Here is a 20,716-nt window from a genome sequence, read left to right as displayed (position 1 = left end):
CTCTTCATAACAGATACTGTGGCAAGATTTTTCCAAGGTCTGCAAACCTAACGCGGCACTTGAGAACCCACACAGGAGAGCAGCCTTACAGGTTTGACAACGATATCTGCTAAATATCGTGATAAATATGATAACAGTTAAAGGGGGTTCGTGAACACAATTTCATAGCAGGTTATTCGACGCATGTCTGAATATATGTCTGTTTAATTTTGAGTCAAGAAAGAGTTCACTAATGGCTAGGATCAGAATTAGAAGAGTTCTGGCTTCTTTAATCAAGGCTTCCTACCTCTCAGTTTAAAAGTTCCAGCACAATGTCTAGTACAGAATAAGTACTTAAGAAATAGTAGCCATTTTAAAAATTATTTTTTATTATTGTTGTGTTCTCTTTTCTCAATAATTAAGACTGTCTTAGCTGACACAAATCATAATATTGCAGCCTTCCTTTTTCAAGCCTCTCATCTCTGCTAGGAGTTAACAACCCATATGTACTTTGTTCCCCCAGCACAGCTGTCATTTTTCACAGGTTCTGATAGGAAGTTTAAAGAATAGATTTTAGGCTGGGCACTGTGGCTCATGCCTGCAATCCCAGCACTTTGGGAGGCCGAGGCAGGTGGATCACTTGAGAACAGGAGTTTTTGGTCAGCCTGGCCAATGTGACGAAATCCTGTCTCTACTAAAAATACAAAAATCTGTGGGATGTGGTGGTCTGCAACTGTAGTCCCAGCTACTTGGGAGGCCAAGGCAGGAGAATTGCTTGAACCCAGGAGGCGGAGGTTGCAGTGAGCCAAGATCACACCCATGCAGCCCAGCCTGGGCAACAAGTGAGACTCCACCTCAAAAAAAAAAAAAAAAAAAATAGATTTAAACCTGGGGAAGTCATCGGGGAGAAGGAAATGTGAAACTAGAGGTAGAACCGATAAAATAGAGTATACTATAGAAAAAGGGGTAATTTTATTAATAACCTTCTAAATTACCTCTTAGCTTATTTTGTTACATGCCCAGATCAGCCGTATGACACATTGAACACATCTAATTTTAATGTTGTTTATGAAAAATTAAAAATAAACATTTCTTCTTCCAATTTTGAAATATAGCCTACATTATTTAATGTTCAATGCCTTGCACACAGTATTAGGTACTTGTAAATATTTCTTCAAAAAATGAATATTATGTAACAAGTAATATAATGTCATTCTTCTTTGAGATTCTTATACATTATATGTACATAAAATTATTTTTTTCCTGAGTGATAACTTTTTCCATTAAAATAAAAAAGTATTTATCGTATTTCAAAAAAATTTTTTAAACGGTAAAATAAGGAAATGGGTAGACGAATGGCCATTTGAGGATAATTCAAGTTTTAGAAGAAAGATAGAGGGAGCTAAACTTAAAGCATCAGTGTTTTCTCAGATTCCTTGCTTTCCTACAATCACTAACCATAAGTTATATATTTCCAATTTATACATGATAGAATGCACTTGATATCACAGGTCTCAGAGAAATACAATAATGGGAAGATTTAGTTGATTTCTCCTTTTGAAAAAATTCTATTACCAGAAATTTTGCTTAAGTGGAAGGAAAGGTTTCCACTACCATGTTTTGGTATGGCGAGAGTACTGGAAACTGTGTTATCATGTTCGTTTTACTCTTTGTACTTGAATTCAATAGTTTTATTCTACCCAATAATGGTGCTATCACTGTACGTATATGTATTTTTAAACCACAAATCAGAATTTTGTTATAGCTGGAGATCTTAAACAGTTATTTGTCCAGCCCCTGTAAGTGAGGAAAGTTGAAGAACCTGTTTTTGTTTTCCTTGCATAAGAATTCCAATGAACAGTGTAGAAAAAATGAGGAAAACAAAATCACAATTAGGACATCACAGTAATAATTGCTGCAGGCAAGATCAATTGAATGTTAAAACGAGTGAATGTAATGAACTAGATAAAGTATAGAGTGTATAGTTTAATTAATGTGTCAATGTTGGTTTAATAGTGGTGACGAATGTACACGGAAGATATTCACAATAGGGGAAAATGGGTACTATGTACTATCTTTGCAACCTTTTTGTAAATCTAAAACTCTCCTCTAAAGAAAAGTTGATTTAGGCCAGGTGTGGTGGCTCATCCCTACAATCCCAGCACTGTGAGAGACTGAGGCAGGAGGACCACCTAAACTAGGAGTTCAAGACCAGCTTGGGCAGCATAGAGAGACCCCATCTCCAGAAAAAGAAAAGTTTATTTAAAAAATGAAAATTTAGTTAGTGAAGGTTTAAGTAGAAACAGAATATTTGCATAGCCCCAAAATATCTTCTGCAAACTATTTGTTAATTACAAAGAGAAAAAGTAGTAACCTTATAGTAGAGAAACCTGGCAGATACTACCTTATCCAAAGGACCAGGGTTAACAACGCCAAGAGGTAGTCATGTCAGCATCATGTGCCTTTGATAGGATGCACTGAGAAGGCATATTGCCTCTGTGATATATTTTCCACCAAATTTATAACCTCATTCTAATAATGAGGAAATATTGGACCAACCCAAATTGAAGGAAATTCTACCAAATTCCCAATCACTACTATTCAAAAGTGTCAGGGCATTTAAAGGCAAGGAAAGACCGAGGAACTTTCAGAGACTGTAGGAAATGAAGGAGACATGACAGCTAAATGCAATGTGGGATCCTCGGTCAGATCCTGTAACAGAAAAAAGAACACTGGAGAAAGCTGGTGATATTCACATGACGTCTGTATTTTAGTTAATATGATTGTATCAATATTAGTTTCCCAGTTTTGATAAATGTTAGATAAGATGTTAACATTGAGGGAACTGAAGTGAAGGGATTATGGGAACTTTTTGTACTATCTTTGCAACTCTTCTGTAAGTCTAAAATTATTTCGGAAAGTAAGATATAAATAAATTAATTAAAATAGTATGTAAATGATGCACAAATTAGGTCTGCTTCCTGTGGCTGACCAGTGCCTCTGGAAAGTCCTATTAGGCTTTATATTAGGTTTTAATACTTTACGTACTATTAAACATGGTCCCTATGTAGAAAATGATCTCTTCAGAAAGATGAATACCAGTAGACCACAAGCTTCTTGACAGCAGAATCCACATTTTTGTTTTGTTTTGCTTTTTTTAGTAGACGCTAGGTCTCACTCTGTTGCTCAGGCTGGTACCGAACTCCCAGCTTCAAGCAATTCTACCGCCTTACCTCCTGGTTATTGGCAGGAGGAGGGATTATAGGCAAGTGCCACTACGCCCAGCAGAATCCATATCTTATTCATCTCTGTGTTCTATGTCCTTGATGAATCAGCCCCCCACCCCCACCTTTTTTTTTTTTTTTGAGATGGAGTTTTACTCTTGTTGACCAGGCTGGAGTGCAGTGGTGCAATCTCGGCTCACCACAACCTCCATCTCTCAGGTTCAAGCAATTCTCCTGCCTCAGCCTCCTGAGTAGCTGAGATTACAGGCATGCATCACCATGCCTGACTAACTTTTTGTATTTTTAGTAGAGATGGGGTTTCTCTATGTTGGTCAGGCTGGTCTTGAACTCCCAACCTCAGGTGGCCCACCTGCATTGGCTTCCCAAAGTCCTGGGATTACAGGTGTGAGCTGCCACACCCAGCCCAGCCCCTCCATTTTACAAATGAAAAAATTTAGATTTACAGATGCTAATTGCTTTCTGCAAAGTCTGGTACTAATAGAGCCACGATTAAAACCCAGGCCCAGAGCTCTCACTTTAGCATTTTTATTTTATATCATGATCTCAAAGTCATGTCTGACCTCTGTATCTATATCTGATAACTAGGAAGGCTTAATAGTATACTGCCCATGACTGTGTTATGTGTTCATTTTAAGCATTTCTAGGCCGGGCATGGTGGCTCATGCCTGTAATCCCAGAACTTTGGGAGGCCGAGGTGGGTGGATCACGAGGTCAAGAAATCAAGACCATCCTGGTCAACATGGTGAAACCCCATCTCTACTAAAAATACAAAAAATTAGTGGGGCATGGTGGTGCGTGCCTGTAATCCCAGCTATTCAGGAGGCTGAGGCAGGAAAATTGCCTGAACCCAGGAGGCGGAGGTTGCGGTGAGCTGAGATCGCGCCATTGCACTCCAGCCTGAGTAACAAGAGCGAAACTCCGTCTCAAAAAAAAAAAAAAAAAAAGAATTTCTAAAACTTAGGCTCTTATTTGAGTTGTGTAGAAGGAAATGAGTTTTTATTTAGAACATTGAACATTCTTCTTCTGGCCAAGACTTTAGCAGAGGAGAGATAGAAAGTAGCAACTGATCGTTGGTTAGAATATGCCTATTTAGACTTGAAAAGATGATGCTTACTCAATTTGGAAAAGACCCTTTGCATGCAAACAGAAAATTAGAAGCATGACAGAAATATAATCTCTCTTCGTCATGATTTGTGTAGAAAGTATTTTGGGTGAAAAACTTTTTAAAAAAATGTTTCATGGGCGTATGTTTACTCTCACAGGGTTTTCTAGGTTATTCTGCTAAGCACAGAATAAATTGTGCTAAATATAGCACAGTTCTCATTGCAGTGGGCCTTAGAGGTAAACAGTTATTGCAGAGAAGGTCATAACTTTATATGCATTAAAAAAAAACCAGAGGCTAAAATATTATAACTACCATAATATGGGGTTTCACACATTTTTTATTAATATTGTAAGTGAGGAAAGTTGAAGAACCTTATGATGCCAGAACAGTTTTTTAAGAGGGAAAAATTAAATCAGTACTTGTGTTGGCTTATTGATACTATGCCAAAGTAACTAGTTGAACAGATTATTTTTCCTACTGAACTGACTAGACTTCTGGCATCATGTAAGGACAGCCACAGAAGCCCAAGAACTCTAGTGAAACGGGATGATTTCTGCTTTAGAGCACTTGAACCACTAACTCTGCATTCAGAAGTGGGAGGAGAAGGGCCCTTCACACATGGAAGGATGAGTTAAGAATTTATGTCCTCTAAGATTCAAGTTTTCATTTAAAAGTCATTTGGCTCAAGACTGTAATCCCAGCACTTTGAGACGCTGAGGTGGGTGGATCAATTGAGGTTAGGAGTTCGAGACCAGCCTGGCCAACATGGTGAAACACTGTCTCCACAAAAATACAAAAATTAGCTAGGCATGGTGACATGTGCCTGTAATCCCAGCTACTCGGGAGAATGAGGCAGATAATCACTTGAACCCATGAGGCAGTGATTCTAGTGAACCAAGATCATGCCACTGAACATGACAGAGGACAATAACCTTATCAATTACAAAACCCCTTTTCTTCTTCACTTATGACAGCTGGGGGAACGGTGTCTTACATTTTTATATTTTCATTTTACGATTAAGAGGAAACTTTAAAAATATTTTATGATTTTTTAAAATCACATGGAAGACAGAAACAATTAACCAACCAATAATAAGTGTTTTGATGAAAAACTAACCTGGTCCAAAACTGCTACAGACTCTTTCAGAAAAAGAGAAATGAAAAATATGGGGAAATAGGGAGATAAATGGAAGACTTTTGCTTTTATTCCAAAAAGAGAACTTAGTGGCCTTATTAATTTCTTTGGCAATAGTTTAAAGATTAATAGAGAAAAGGCCTTTGGAGCTTCTAATCACCACAGGTTATGGTAGCTGATTCTTTGATATCACACTAAGTTCTTCACATTGTCTTAGTTTCAAAAACCTAGAATTTCCATGGCTATTTTGAAACTGATAAAGAAATTTTCTTTAGGATTAGCAATATCCTAAGAATTAAAATTTTGAATTAAAACGTGATATTTTTATTGTATTTGAAAACTGTATGAATGTTTTATGTTTGTTTACAAAAAATTTAATAGTATTGTCCTAAGCAGATGATGAAACAATGCTACTGTTCCTTGATGTGCTTTATTTGATGTGGTTTACTTAAAATATTGGTACTAATTACTGTTAAGAATTTGGAAGTAACCAAATCACCAATATTTTATTATGGTTTTTGATAAAGTCATACCAGTCTTTAAAGCAATTCTGTTGGAATTGAAATCTTAACTGTGTGAATAGCATTCTCCCTGTACCTTTTCTTTAAACTGTTGTTTTCTCTAAAATGAATGGTGATGATTTTTGATAGCTGGCTAACTAGTCTTGAGAGATACCTTTTAATGTGCTTGCAAATATTTTCTCTTTGCTTATTTTTCAGATGCAAATACTGTGACAGATCATTTAGTATATCTTCTAACTTGCAGAGGCATGTTCGCAACATTCACAATAAAGAGAAGCCATTTAAGTGTCACTTATGTGATAGGTGTTTTGGTCAACAAACCAATTTAGACAGACACCTAAAGAAACATGAGAATGGGAACATGTCTGGTACGTAATAAATTATGTTACAAGGCAAAGATGATTTCTTTTTCAACTTTAAAAGATAAGATAATGTGATCTTTCTTCTTTTTTCCACTTTTGATGCCAAAATCAAATGTTACTGTAAAAATACTCAGCAAGTTCCTGTTGAGATTTTAGAATCATGTGAACAATGTGATCATTGATTATTTGATAATTCAGTGGCCTTATTTGGATTATGTTTTTATCCTCCTGAATTCATGTTAATGGGAAATTTTAAGCAAAGGGGACAATGACCTAAACTTACAGGAGACTTACGAAACAAGATTCCCTCAATTGCAGGGGACAGTCTTTTCACCTATTGGCACAGAATGTGGCCCCTGGGCATGGCAGAAGTTTCAGAGTGGCAGCCCCAGAATGTCACTTTCTGAATATTAATTTAGAAAGTGTAGCTGCTTTTGTAATAGGCCTGCAGTTCAGAGAACCTCTCTTGGTAATTTTTGTTAAGACCAGGAATATTTGAGACCGTTGATATGATCAGAGCAACTCATAGCAAATGATAATGACACTTTGTTTTTGTCACACAGTTGATATAAAATTAAGTTAAAAGTAACTGCCATAAAACTTGCCTTTTCTTAATTGGGACTTTGCCAGCACATATTTAGCAGAAGGGATTGTAAGTTTTCTAGTCTTTGGCTTCTAATAGTAAGATAGTAAGTCATTAACTAACATTTGCCAGCTGGCAGATGTGTGCAGAACCAACCTGTGCAGTCACAAATTTATCTACAGAGAATGAAGGTTATGCTTTGGGAGTAGGGGAGAAGAGATATGGAGTTCAGAAAAGAGATTTAAGAACAGAAAAAGTTGGATTAATACAGACTAGTAGTCTTTATTTAAGGAATTTATTATTAATCTTTCTTCTAATACAAAAGCCCATTGTTTATGATCTTGTCTGATTACTACTTAAAAGTATATACTGTTCACATTCTTCAAAGTTAACAATTTAATTATCGTAGTATTAAAATATTAGATTTATACACAGAAGTATAATCCAATATGCAAAACTGGCCACACCGTCTAACTGGGTGCACCCTTATAGCATACAGCTATAATTTTCTTATCAAAGTTATTTCAGAGAAAACAGTTAAAAATGTAACATGTCAAGGTTAATACTTGTCGACCTAGATTATAACCTCTTTTAGCTGAGGGGATGTTCTAACCTCTTCTTTTTGTCATACAGACCTATTGTGATGAACTATTAAGTTATAGACACTTTGTGGGCAAGATAAACAACAGAAGCTAATGTTGGTGTAAAGCTCAACCACATAGAAAGTACTTATAGTTGTTTAAGTTTATGTAAGCTTAATGCCAATCCTGTGATACAGGTATTGTAAGTCTCGTCTTTCATGGATGAGGAAGCTGAAGATCATCCTGTAAGCAGCAGATCTAATATTGTCCTTTTTTTTAAAAAAAAAAAATCATTTTTTGAGATGGAGTCTCACTCTTGTCACCCAGGCTGGAGTGCAGTGGCACAGTCTCAGCTCACTGCAACGTCCTCCTCCCAGGTTCAACCATTTGTCCTGCCTCAGCCTCCTGAGTAGCTGGGGTTACAGGCACCCGCCACCATGCCCAGCTAATTTTTGTACTTTTAGTAGAGACGGAGTTTTGCTACGTTGGCCAGGCTGGTCTCAAACTCCTGATCTCAGGTGATCCGCCCACCTTTGCCTCTCAAAGTGCTGGGATTACAGGCGTGAACCATCACGCCCGGCCCTATTGTCCTCTTAATACTATACCAGCCCCTGAACTAGACTGTTCTGAGTCAACCCACAGCTTTGCACAGCAAACCAGGATGTAGAATTTTCAGTGTGCCTTTAATCTGTATTTTGTTTTATGCTTTAGCACAGCAGCAGCAAAAAACAAAACAAGACAAAACATATTGACTGCAACCAAGACTTCATATACAGTGTCATATGGCAGAATCTATTTAAGACTTGTTTATAATTTGTCTCACCCTAAATTCTCATTATATGAATACAAATGTTACCATGTCACAATAGAGGTAAGGAAAAACTAGTGAGAGAAGTGACTTCTTTGTGAGACTGTACTTCATTATTTCAATGGTTCAATATATTTCCAAAGGACTGTCATGGGCCTGTGTATTATGGCAAACTGGGGAGACAGTGACCTCCTAAAGTTAATATTATTAATATTCGTAGGGCATGTTTTAAGAAACAACACTGATCGAATTCATAAGAGTGCATTTCCAAATAAGTTACTAGATAAACAGTAATCATTGTCGTAATGATTTCTGCTCATTTCTGCTCCACACAGGTACAGCAACATCGTCGCCTCATTCTGAACTGGAAAGTACAGGTGCGATTCTGGATGACAAAGAAGATGCTTACTTCACAGAAATTCGAAATTTCATTGGGAATAGCAACCACGGTGGCCAGTCTCCCAGGAATGTGGAAGAGAGGTAAAGCTGTGTTTTAGCTTTTTAAACTCTGTGATGACTGAAGTGAACATGTTTTCAAATATATTTGCTGTGCTCACTTTTGTGCCACTGCTATTACTTCAGTCATCAATGCTGGTATATATTTAGTACATACGAAATACCACATGTGCTTCCAAGCATTTTACATGTACTAATTAATTTACTTTCATGATAACCTGTGAGATCGCCACTGTAATTTTAGCAGTGATGGAATGGAGACATTGAAGCTTAAACCATTGTGTCAGAGGTCACGTAAGTAATCAATGGGATTCAACCCGAGCTGTCTGGTTCGAGAGCCCATAATTTTACCAGCATTTAGGTATTTGATAGCGAAACAGAATCTGTTAACAAAATTTTAGAAGTAGAAGAGAAAGCCATTGCAGGGATTCAGTTGAATCACTGATCAATAGAAGTTACTATTATGCATCATAAATTATATATATTACAGATAATATGTAATTCTATGTATATATGCATACATATATTACACATATTATGTATACATTTATATATGAAATACCCATGGAGTGTCCCCCAAATAACTTTTACATAGAAACTTTTTTAGTCCTCTTAAGGTTCTATTGCAATTTTATGCCCTCTTCGGTGACTACGCATTTAATTCCGGTCTGTTTGTTTCAGTGGACATGACCATCCTTATTTTTAGTGACCCGATGAACTGGCTCCCTTTCATCATCATTACATTGAGCATGAATAGCTTAAGTCATTTTAAAAAAGGCTTTTAATGCTGTTAATGATAATACCTAACACTTACCCAGCACTTCACCTTGCATATGAAGTTAATAAATACTATTTCACCAAAACTACCGGATTTAATTTTTCTTATCTGTAAACTATAATTAAACATCTATTGTTGAGAAGTAGACTTTTCTGAACGTAATTATACAGTGACATTAAATTAGGATGCTACATTGTAAATTATAAAATAACATGAAATTAGTTAAAAGTTCCATTATTTTTCATCATCTAAGTATTATTGGGTTAGTGTCCTTTGTTTTTGATGTTATTAAAAGTCAAAATTAATTAATTTCTTCAAAGCAAGCTTCAAATAAACATTTTTTACTAAAATAACATAAAAATATATGACCACTCTGTTCTTCAACTTGTATAAAAGTGTATCTAAGAAAAACAAGAAAAAGACCCTTCCAGTCTCTGAGGAGTCTGATAACTACACCAGTGTGCAGTTGGATATATCTTTCCCTTACCTTGTCCGTGTGTGTGTGTGTGTGTGTGTGTGTGTGTGTGTGTGTGTCTGTGTGTGTCTGTCTGTCTGTCTGTGAAAGGGAGTGAGGAAACAAATGATCATAAGGACAAAGTAGTAAGAACAAGCAAGAAACAGTAACAACCTGACACTTTGATAATGATATTTACATGATGCTAATAAGAACTATTGAACGAAACACACCATTTGGGCTCTGAGATGCCTATTCAGATTTTCTAGCCTTTAATTGGCTATTTGTGAGCCTGTATAGCTGCAACATCTGGCTTCAACATGTCTAAACTGCAAAGAAGTAAGAAGGTTGAGTCATCTAAGTTTTTCTCCTGAACTCCTATCAGGCTACTTTTGATGAATAATTTATTCCCTGTAAATTGACACATTTGAAAGCTTAATTAACAAATAGGTTTTCTTAATTATGTTGGCTTTTGTTACTTTTGATTTTCATTCATACACTCTTTTGTTCTTTTACCTTTTCTTTCATTTTTTTAAATGAAAATTTTAATCCACTCATGCAAGCAAGTTGACAGTATATTTGGAAACTAACTTATGTCTGTGCAAAAGATGTTTTCACCATTCTTTGATAAAAGAGATTAAGAGATTGTTTGTATTAAAAGCTTAATAATGATACAACTTTTTCTGGTCCAGTGGATTTTTACTATGTGTGTTTGTCAAATCCAAGCTTATTTTATTTAATTTTTTAATCCTGGGATGTCTGAATATTAAATTACACTCATTTTTGTTATGTGAAAAGGTGATGGGAGTATACTATTGATAACTGAACTTTTTTCACCCTGGTCGTCTCCTGAGAAAGAAGGAACTATTTCACATTCTGACTGTAAAAAATAATTTGAAAATAGTACAAATAAGTGAGCTCTCAACTCCTTCCAGATTTGGGTAGAGTGGCCAGGTGAAATATACCAAAGTCTTCTAGCATCAGTAAATATCAGTTGTTTCTTGGCAACTACTTTAACATTGTCTTTGAACTTTTAGATTCACTTTAACATGTGTATTGAAGCTATTGCCCATGAGTGATCTGAGTTTCCCAGGAATCTATTAGTTTAAATGGGAGGTACTTAAATGGCAATTAGGTAAATTGTGCAGAGAACATATTTATGTGCCTTTTTATGTGATATATATAGCAATATCAATTATCAAGCAAAGTCTGATAAGAAATAGGAGACTGAGATTGTTTTTCTGGTCTGCCAGAGGCTTCATTTATAATCTGAGCAATCATACAATTATTTTTTTCTTTATCTTCCCATTTGTGAAATCACATCACTTTTCCCAGGGTTGACAGAGAGCATAAACAACAAAAATTTCCTGTGTAAGTGTTGAAAATCTAAACTGTTGTTGGGAAGACATAATAAAGAAACAAATCACAGTTTCAATAATGAAACCAACAATTGGATGTCGTTTTTTTTTTAATTTTAATTTTCTTATGCTTTTGAAAGAATGAATGGCAGTCACTTTAAGGATGAAAAGATTTTGGTGACTGGTCAAAATTCAGACTTACTGGATGATGAAGAAGTTGAAGATGAGGTGTTGTTAGATGAGGAGGACGAAGATAATGATATTACTGGAAAAACAGGAAAGGAACCTGTGACAAGTAATTTACATGAAGGAAACCCTGAGGATGACTATGAAGACACCAGTGCCCTGGAGATGAGTTGCAAGACATCCCCAGTGAGGTGAGTACTTTGGGTGACTTTAGAAACTAAACAAGAGTAGATCCACATACAGTTGCAGCTCCTCCTGCGATAAGCAATTTGTGAGTAATAAATCATAAAAGTTAAATTTGAATTAGGCATACTCAGTGGATCAGTTTTAAATAGATGAAAATAAAGTGGCCATCAACACAATCCACAGGCATATAAGTGCATCAGGCTTTGCGCAACTCTGAGTAACCTGAGGTGGGAAAGATAAAGTGAAAATTACATAAGTACACAATCACTTATTGTTAGACTCCATTTGTAAAACTCAAATAGAGATTTTGACATTATCTAATTTATGTAATAATCTGGTATGATCATCAGTTAAATATAATTGAGATAAATTTCACTTCATGAGATATACATGTGATCTATATAGATGATAACTGTTTAAATGAAAAGAACCCAACAGTTAAGTTGATGGGACTATTATATTTTCATGATGGACGTTGACTAAATAGTGCCATAACTAGCTTTACTTTAAATGGAAATTATGAATATGTGAATTCTGTCTCTGTACATTACTGACTAATATATCATTGATTTTAACTCTTTGTCTCAAATATGCTTGGCTTTAGTTACTAAAAATCTTAACAGAAATATATTTTTAAGATATGATATTTGTAAATAATTTAAGAAACCCAATAATTTATGCATGCTATGTTACCCTGCAGATACAATATGAAGTTTGTTGGTTGTGTGGATAGATTCAAATGAAAGTGATTTGATTAGATAACAAACTGAAAAAAAAACCTTCTGTGTTTTTCATTGGTTCATTTTAGGTATAAAGAGGAAGAATATAAAAGTGGACTTTCTGCTCTAGATCATATAAGGCACTTCACAGATAGCCTCAAAATGAGGAAAATGGAAGATAATCAATATTCTGAAGCTGAGCTGTCTTCTTTTAGTACTTCCCATGTGCCAGAGGAACTTAAGCAACCATTACACAGAAAGTCCAAGTCACAGGTACAGAATTTCCTGTAGCAGAGCATCATGGTTACATTATGCATGAAATGTACATTTTCTTAGATTACCAAAAGGCAAGTATTCTGTCTTTGAGATATCCTAGAGTCCAAACGGGGTCAGATGCTTTTCTAAAAATGTTCATCTCCTTACTGTATTTATGACTGAATCCAAAACAGTTAACCAAGAAAGCAATTAATTTGGCTGCATTCTGCATAGAAATTTTACGACAAAACCTGTTCTACACTCATCTTTCCTTGACTTTCTAATTCCCTTCCTGCTGTACAGCTAGTCCACAATGTTTGCAAATATTTATGTATTGCCTCAGAATCATTTTCCATGTCTGTAGTTTTGTCAGGGTAATTGTATTTTTCAAATTTTTCTACAAAGTGAATTTTATTTTTTTGTCCCCTTCTATGTCTAGTAAATTGTTATGTATAGTTAATTACTGAGTCATCTCATATTGTAATTTAATGGTAAAATGAGGATCAGAAATGAAGTGAGTTGCCAAAGGTCTACACCAGCTTATTGGCAGATTTGGAAATACAACCTGTCAATTTTAAATTCATGAATGAATGAGTGACTGAATGGTACTCAAATTCATTAGGTTTTACGGCATTGTGTCAGCACTATGATACCTAACTATAAATCCATTTAAGGATCCACAGTGATTAAAAGAGCCTCAGTGCTTTTGTTACAAAATAAAGAAAGTTAGTACTTTTTGTTTAACATCCATACTTAACCAGATTGTTCATTCAGGTCAATTAAAAGTAAAGAAACTTCCTATTACCATATTTATTGGGCACTGTGGTCTAATTGCTTGATCCATTAGTTTATTTTGTAGGGGGCCTGACCTGCAATGTGACCATATTAGCTTGTACATTTGGAAATGATTTTCTTTCTGGGTAAGACGTTCTGGGTTGGTCTTAACAGCAAATAGAGTAATATCCCAAGGACGGTGGATTGCATCAATGGAATAATACAAATCGTTAAATAATATTCCATTTAGTAAAACATTCTGAGATATTATGTATGGTAATTGGCAAAATAAATGTTCTTTCTCAATTGAAGTCAAAGTAGCCAGTGTCTACAGAGGCTCCTAACGCCTACCTTCATGAACTTGAGAACATCACTTAAAGACTGTAGGTACCATTTCCTCATTGTAAAAGGGGTAAGTGAATTTTTATTGAATGGGGGTAAAAATGAAGTTTTCAGTTTTTAACATTAAAAATGAACTAGAGTAGACATCTCATTTTTACTAAGAGACATCCGTAAGAGGTGGCTAGCATTTTTTTTTAAACACTTAATTTCCCATTCTGCCATGCTTGTTGATTAGAGAGGAGTGGAGTATCTAGACTTTTGGGGTTTTGTTGTTGTTGTTGTTATTTGTTTTTTTGATTTTGAGACAGGGTCTCACTCAGCTGCTAAGGCTGGAGTGCAGAGGCGTAATCACAGCTCACTACAGCCTTGACTTGCTGGACTCAACTGATCTTCCAGCCTCAGCCATCTAAATAGCCAGGACTATGGACAGGCACCACCATGCCAGGCTCATTTTTCACTTTTGTATAGAAATGGAGTTTCACTGTGTTGCCCAGGCTGGTCTCAAATTCCTGAGCTCAAGCAATCCTCCCACTTCAGGTTCCCAAATTACTGGGATTTGTATAGATGTGACGCATTGTGCCTAACCATGGTTTTTTCTTTGCAAATTTCTTTCAATTAGTCCACCAGAAATGCTTTTCATTCATTGTAAGATATAATACCTAAAAACTCCAGAAACTGTCAGAAGTGATAGAAAACAAAAGGGCCTGAAAACCTAGAGATAAAGGATATAATTATAATACAATTTAGTACGAGAATTCTCTGCCCAGCTGGGTTGTTACCATTATAAGAAATACTAGCAGTTTTCAATCCTAAGTCATATTTTTCTGGTTACTTGATCACATTATGTAGATTAGTTTGAAAATGGTCAGGCCTTTTTGCAAATTCACTTTATTTCATAATGCCATTCATTCATTCATGCATTCATTCATTAACTACGAGTTATATGCTAGGTACTGATCCTTATATATGAAAATGTTTATTTCCTTTGATTAAAAGGCGGATATGCTGTTTTGCCATTTTCTAGACTCTAAAGGCTCAGATGCTTTAGTCAAAGCATTCATATATTTATTCTGTCTGTAATTTTTATAGTGATTGAATTGAAAATAGTTGACCAGTATAGTAGCTACACTTTGCACGGGCTCTTTCTCAAGAAACTCTATCCTGTAAAAATTAATTTCATGATAATAGGTACTATTTATGTGTTACCTCAGTTAGGCACACTGAACAAAACACTTTATAAGTTAGTGCCTGTGATTCCTTCATGACTCTAGGAGGCGAGTACTGTTGTTACTATCATCTGTTTTATAGGAGGAAAGTAAAGTTTAAAAGGGAGTGTAAATTAGTTTGACCATTGTGGAAGACAGTGTGGCGATTCCTCAAGGACCCAGAAATAGAAATTCCATTTGACCCAGCAATCCCAATACTGTGTATATATCCGAAGGATTATAAATTATTCTGCCATAAGGGCACATTCACACGAATGTTCATTGCAGCACAGTTTACAATAGCAAAGACCTGGAACCAACCCACATGCCCATCGAAGATAGACTGGACACAGAAAATGTGGCACATATACACCATGGGATATTATGCACCCATCAAAAACAATGAGTTTGTCTCCTTTGTAGGGACGTGGATGAACCTGGAAACCATCATTCTCAGCAAACTGACACAAGAGCAGAAAATCAAACACCGCATGTTCTCACTCATAGGCGGGTGTTGAACAATGAGAACACATGGACACAGGGAGGGGAGCATCACACACTGGGGTCTGTTGGGGGGGGAAATAGGGGAGGGACATGGCGGGTGGGGAGTTGGAGAGAGAGAGCTTGGGGAGAAATGCCAGATATAGGTGAAGGGGAAGAAGGCAGCAAATCACACTGCCATGTGTGTACCTATGCAACAGTCTTGCATGTTCTTCACATGTACCCCCAAACCTAAAATGCAATTTTTAAAAAAAGAAAAAAAAAAGGTTAAGCAGCTTGCTCAAGGTCACACAGCTAGGTGAGTAGAAGCAGATTTAAAGCCAGGATTAAAACTTAGAATTACAAAATTTTCTCTTTACTCCCTTTCATCCTCCCAAACATCAGAATTTGTTTTAACTCTTTCGGAATATTCTTTATCTTGTTCTCTAAAAGTAGGTACATAATCAGAATAGATAATTTAGGTTCAATGCTCACTTAGCCCATACTTTAAACTCTGCCAAAGATAAGAACTCTATATTATTTATTTTTAATTCCTTAGGATCTAACACAGAACCTGGCATAGAGTAGATGCTTAAGAAATATTTGTTAAGTGGATCATGGGATATTGTAGAGGTCCAAAAGGCAAATTGCGTACATAAAAGTCAAATGTGTACATTTAGAGCGATGACCCAGCAAATCAAAATCAGCCTGCAAGGACAGATTTTCTAACTGAATGCAGTGATTACGGAAGAAACCACAGACTGGCCACATGTCTCAGCATGACTCCCAGAGATGAAATTCTGCCTAACAACAGAGGCATTTTGTCTTTGTTTACAGACAGTGGAATGTCTTTGGCAGGACTTTAATGATTCTGCTTCAGCAGCATTTTGACAAGCAAGTTTAGCAATGGATGAGACCAACAATAGCAAATCAACAGTGAAAAGTTCACTCACAAGTCAAGACCAAACATTTCATTTGAATATTTTGCTTGGCAGTAAATGGGGGATTCTCTGAACAGTTTTTTAAAATTTGACATGATAATAGGGAAGAAAGAGCAGTTCCTCGCAGAGCACCTCTATGCACCTTCTGCTCAGCAGACACTAGAAAATAAGTTGATTAAAACATTTGTTGGGTCTTGTGTTTTGTTTTATTTTTTTTGGTAGAGCTGATTTGATCCCCCTCAACTTTTGGGTATCAGCACAGAGTATGTCAAGCATGAAGGGAAATTGGAGAAAAGACACTGGATTAAAAGTTGGGCAGAAATACACTTTAGTTATGCTTCTCCCACTATCTCACTGAGTGACTTTGGGCAAGTCACTCAAGCACCTTCAGCGCTTTTGGTTATAAAGTGTAGGAGTCAGGCTGTATCATCTACAAGTCCACAGCTCTGTCAAGGTAGGTCTATATCCTATTAATATTTGCAGTTCAGTCATAAGCACACAATAATATTTTTGATGAATTGAACATATGTAGTAGATGGATGGCTGTATTTATGGTTGAACAGGAGAATGACTCATTTTTCTCAATGGAGGCACACTATTTGCATTTTAGATAGGATAGTTAATTTTTTGTTCAGTAGGGTGTGTCACTTTTGGGGCCTCTAGGCACTAAAGGCCAACAGTAATCCATGTCATTTCTACAAATAAAATATGCTATGCCTCCTTTGCCAAACACACCCATGAAGGATACCCCTATTCAGGGTCTCATCCCTTTCCATTTGCCGTCAATATTCTTTGAACCAAAAGGGATGATTTTCAAACGCCATTTACTGAGTCTCTTTCCTTTTTTACCCCAGGCATATGCTATGATGCTGTCATTGTCTGACAAGGAGTCCCTCCATTCTACATCCCACAGTTCTTCCAACGTGTGGCACAGTATGGCCAGGGCTGCGGCGGAATCCAGTGCTATCCAGTCCATAAGCCACGTATGACGTTACCAAGGTTGACCACAGTGGGACCAAGTCCAACAGTAGCATGGCTCTTTCATATAGGACTATTTACAAGACTGCTGAGCAGAATGCCTTATAAACCTGCAGGGTCACTCATCTAAAGTCTAGTGACCTTAAACTGAATGATTTAAAAAAGAAAGAAAAAAGAAACTATTTATTCTCGATATTTTGTTTTGCACAGCAAAGGCAGCTGCTGACTTCTGGAAGATCAATCAGTGCGACTTAAAGTGATTCATTGAAAACAAAAAACTTGCTGGACTGAAGGCATCTTCCAGTTTACCCCACCTTAGGGTATGGGTGGGTAAGAGGGGCAGTTGAGATGGCAGCATTGATACGAATGAACAGTCCATAGAAACTGAATTCTTTTTTTGTACAAGATCACCTGACATGATTGGGAACAGTTGCTTTTAATTACAGATTTAATTTTTTTCTTCGTTAAAGTTTTATGTAATTTAACCCTTTGAAGACAGAAGTAGTTGGATGAAATGCACAGTCAATTATTATAGAAACTGATAACAGGGAGTTCTTGTTCCCCCTTTTGCCTTCTTAAGTACATTGTTTAAAACTAGGGAAAAAGGGTATGTGTATATTGTAAACTATGGACGTTCACACTCAAAGAGGTTAAGTCAGTGAAGTAACCTGTTCATCACCAGTACCGCTGTACCACTAATAAATTGTTTGGCAAATCCTTGTAATAACATCTTAATTTTAGACAATCATGTCACTGTTTTTTAATGTTTATTTTTTTGTGTGTGTTGCGTGTATCATGTATTTATTTGTTGGCAAACTATTGTTTGTTGATTAAAATAGCACTGTTCCAGTCAGCCACTACTTTATGACGTCTGAGGCACACCCCTTTCTGAATTTCAAGGACCAAGGTGACCCGACCTGTGTATGAGAGTGCCAAATGGTGTTTGGCTTTTCTTAACATTCCTTTTGTTGTTGTTGTTTTCTTTTCCTTCTTAATGAACTAAATACGAATAGATGCAACTTAGTTTTTGTAATACTGAAATCGATTCAATTGTATAAACGATTATAATTTCTTTCATGGAAGCATGATTCTTCTGATTAAAAACTGTACTCCATATTTTATGCTGGTTGTCTGCAAGCTTGTGCGATGTTATGTTCATGTTAATCCTATTTGTAAAATGAAGTGTTCCCAACTTTACGTTAAAAGAGAGAAGTAAATAACAGACTGTATTCAGTTATTTTCCCCTTTATTGAGGAACCAGATTTTTTTTCTTTTTGTTTGTAATCTCATTTTGAAATAATCGGCAAGTTGAGGTACTTTCTTCAAATGCTTTGTACAATATAAACTGTTATGCCTTTCAGTGCATTACTATGGGAGGAGCAACTAAAAAATAAAGACTTACAAAAAGGAGTATTTTTCCCCACTGTGTGGTATTTTCCCTTCATGCAATTTTGCTTTCCCTTTGGGATCCAATGATTTAAATATATGATGGCTGGGATCTTGATGCCCTAACAGATACGTGAAATCCAGAGCACGCTTGTTTTGTTTTGAGATAGCATAAGTGATAGTTCTTGGGCAATAGTGAGTCTTGCTCATTGCTCTGAACTTTCCCCATATGATGCAGTCAGGGCTTAAGTGTGCCACTACCCAGTCCTGGTATCACTTCATGTTCACAGTATCCACTTAAATCAGGACAAAGAGGGACTTAGAGGTTTTCTGCGGATTGTATGCCAAAAGGAACTCAGATTCTTATTTTTGTTTTTCATTATGTGTCAACTGATTCACAAAGGGGGGGAAACCTTTGACTTTTCTATGCTCCTTTTAAGTTTTTGTTCACATGCAAAATATCCTTTGTTCATTGTTATAACCAGAGTGTAAACATGATTTGTTTTTTCTTTCTTTGCTCATGGAAAAAAAAAATCACTGCATAGTGCTACAAATCCTTCAAAATAATAATGTAGCAGTTTCCCAATATTCCATAATTTGATCTACTATAATTTCCTCCACCACTTGAATTTTGTTGAAGATTTTTCTGTTATTTGCTTGTCAGCAATTATATTTTAATTTTGAAGCACATAATTGTTTCTGTATGTTCATATACGTACATATAGAGTTCGATTGTGAGTAGTAGTGCTTCCATAAGATAAATTCTCTGCTCGGGAAGCAATTATTATTATTATTATTATTAGTTTGCTCTTTAGCATAATACCAAATTGTTTTCGAATAGACTTATTCCAATTTTGGCTGATTGTAGAGGTTTAACAAGGCCAGAATAAATGAGTATGACACGTAGAAATAGATCCAGACCAATTTTTCATTCATTTGTTTATTAATTCTTAGCCACAATATCAGATACACAGAGAATCTCCTTGCATCCTTTCAAAATGTGGGTAGAATAAGAATGTAAAATATATGGCATGTTTATTGATTTTTTTTTTTTTTACAGAAAGTATGCACAGGAAGTATTCCGAAAATGTATTTAAACTATAAATCCATAAACTAAGACAAATAAGAATTTAGTACTTGTGACATAAGAATGGCATATCTGAGAAGACAGAAATCTGGAATATGCAGTGCATTTTTCAGTGTTTTAAAGAATATAGCAGGCTGGGTGTGGTGGCTCATGCCTGTAATCCCAGCACTGTGGGAAGCTGAGGCAGGAGGATCACTTGAGCCCAGAAGTTCCAGACCAGCCTGGGCAACATGGCCAAGCCCTGTCTCTATAAAAAATACAAAAATTAGCCAGGCGCGGTGGCTCAAGCCTGTAATCCCAGCACTTTGGGAGGCCGAGGCGGGTGGATCATGAGGTCAAGAGATCGAGACCATCCTGGTCAACATGGTGAAACCCCGTCTCTACTAAAAATACAAAAAATTAGCTGGGCATGGTGGCGTGTGCCTGTAATCCCAGCTACTCAGGAGGCTGAGGCAGGAGAACTGCCTGAACCCAGGAGGCGGAGGTTGCGGTGAGCCAAGATCGCGCCATTGCACTCCAGCCTGGGTAACAAGAGCGAAACTCCGTCTCAAAAAAAAAAAAAAAATACAAAAATTAGCCAGGAGTGGTGGTGCAGACCTGTAGTTCCTGCTACTTCAGAGAGAGAGCCTGAGAGATGGAAGGATCACTTGAAGCTGGGAGATCGAAGTTGCAGGAATGTACCACTGCACTTCAGCCTGGATGACAGAGCAAGACCCTATCTTCATATATATATATAAATATATATATATATGAAGTGTTTTATATATATGTTATATATATGTTTTATATATATAATATATATGATATATATA

The 20,716-nt window shown here is 36.3% G+C and overlaps 1 protein-coding gene across 19 annotated transcripts in view; it reads left to right on the top strand.

The window, feature by feature from the left end:
• The window catches only part of MECOM (MDS1 and EVI1 complex locus), a 575,892-nt gene extending 556,426 nt beyond the window's left edge, over positions 1 to 19,466 (top strand). For 9 of the 19 annotated variants that reach the window (XM_039480256.2, XM_010335687.3, XM_074405631.1 and 6 more), the window contains 6 exons: positions 14 to 91; positions 6,184 to 6,353; positions 8,655 to 8,799; positions 11,506 to 11,742; positions 12,546 to 12,729; positions 17,308 to 19,463. In XM_039480256.2, the coding sequence (XP_039336190.1) occupies positions 14 to 91; positions 6,184 to 6,353; positions 8,655 to 8,799; positions 11,506 to 11,742; positions 12,546 to 12,729; positions 17,308 to 17,442 (949 nt within the window). In that variant the 3' untranslated portion in view covers positions 17,443 to 19,463. Of the gene's footprint in view, positions 1 to 13; positions 92 to 6,183; positions 6,354 to 8,654; positions 8,800 to 11,505; positions 11,743 to 12,545; positions 12,730 to 17,307 lie in introns of all 19 variants that reach the window. The other 10 variants (XM_010335686.2, XM_039480262.2, XM_003924961.4 and 7 more) reach the window with 5 other exon arrangements.
• The last annotated feature ends 1,250 nt before the right edge of the window (positions 19,467 to 20,716 follow it).

This window comes from Saimiri boliviensis, chromosome 9, assembly GCF_048565385.1.
Source record: "Saimiri boliviensis isolate mSaiBol1 chromosome 9, mSaiBol1.pri, whole genome shotgun sequence".
Lineage (NCBI taxonomy): Eukaryota > Metazoa > Chordata > Mammalia > Primates > Cebidae > Saimiri > Saimiri boliviensis.
This window is presented reverse-complemented; position numbering and strand designations above follow the sequence as displayed.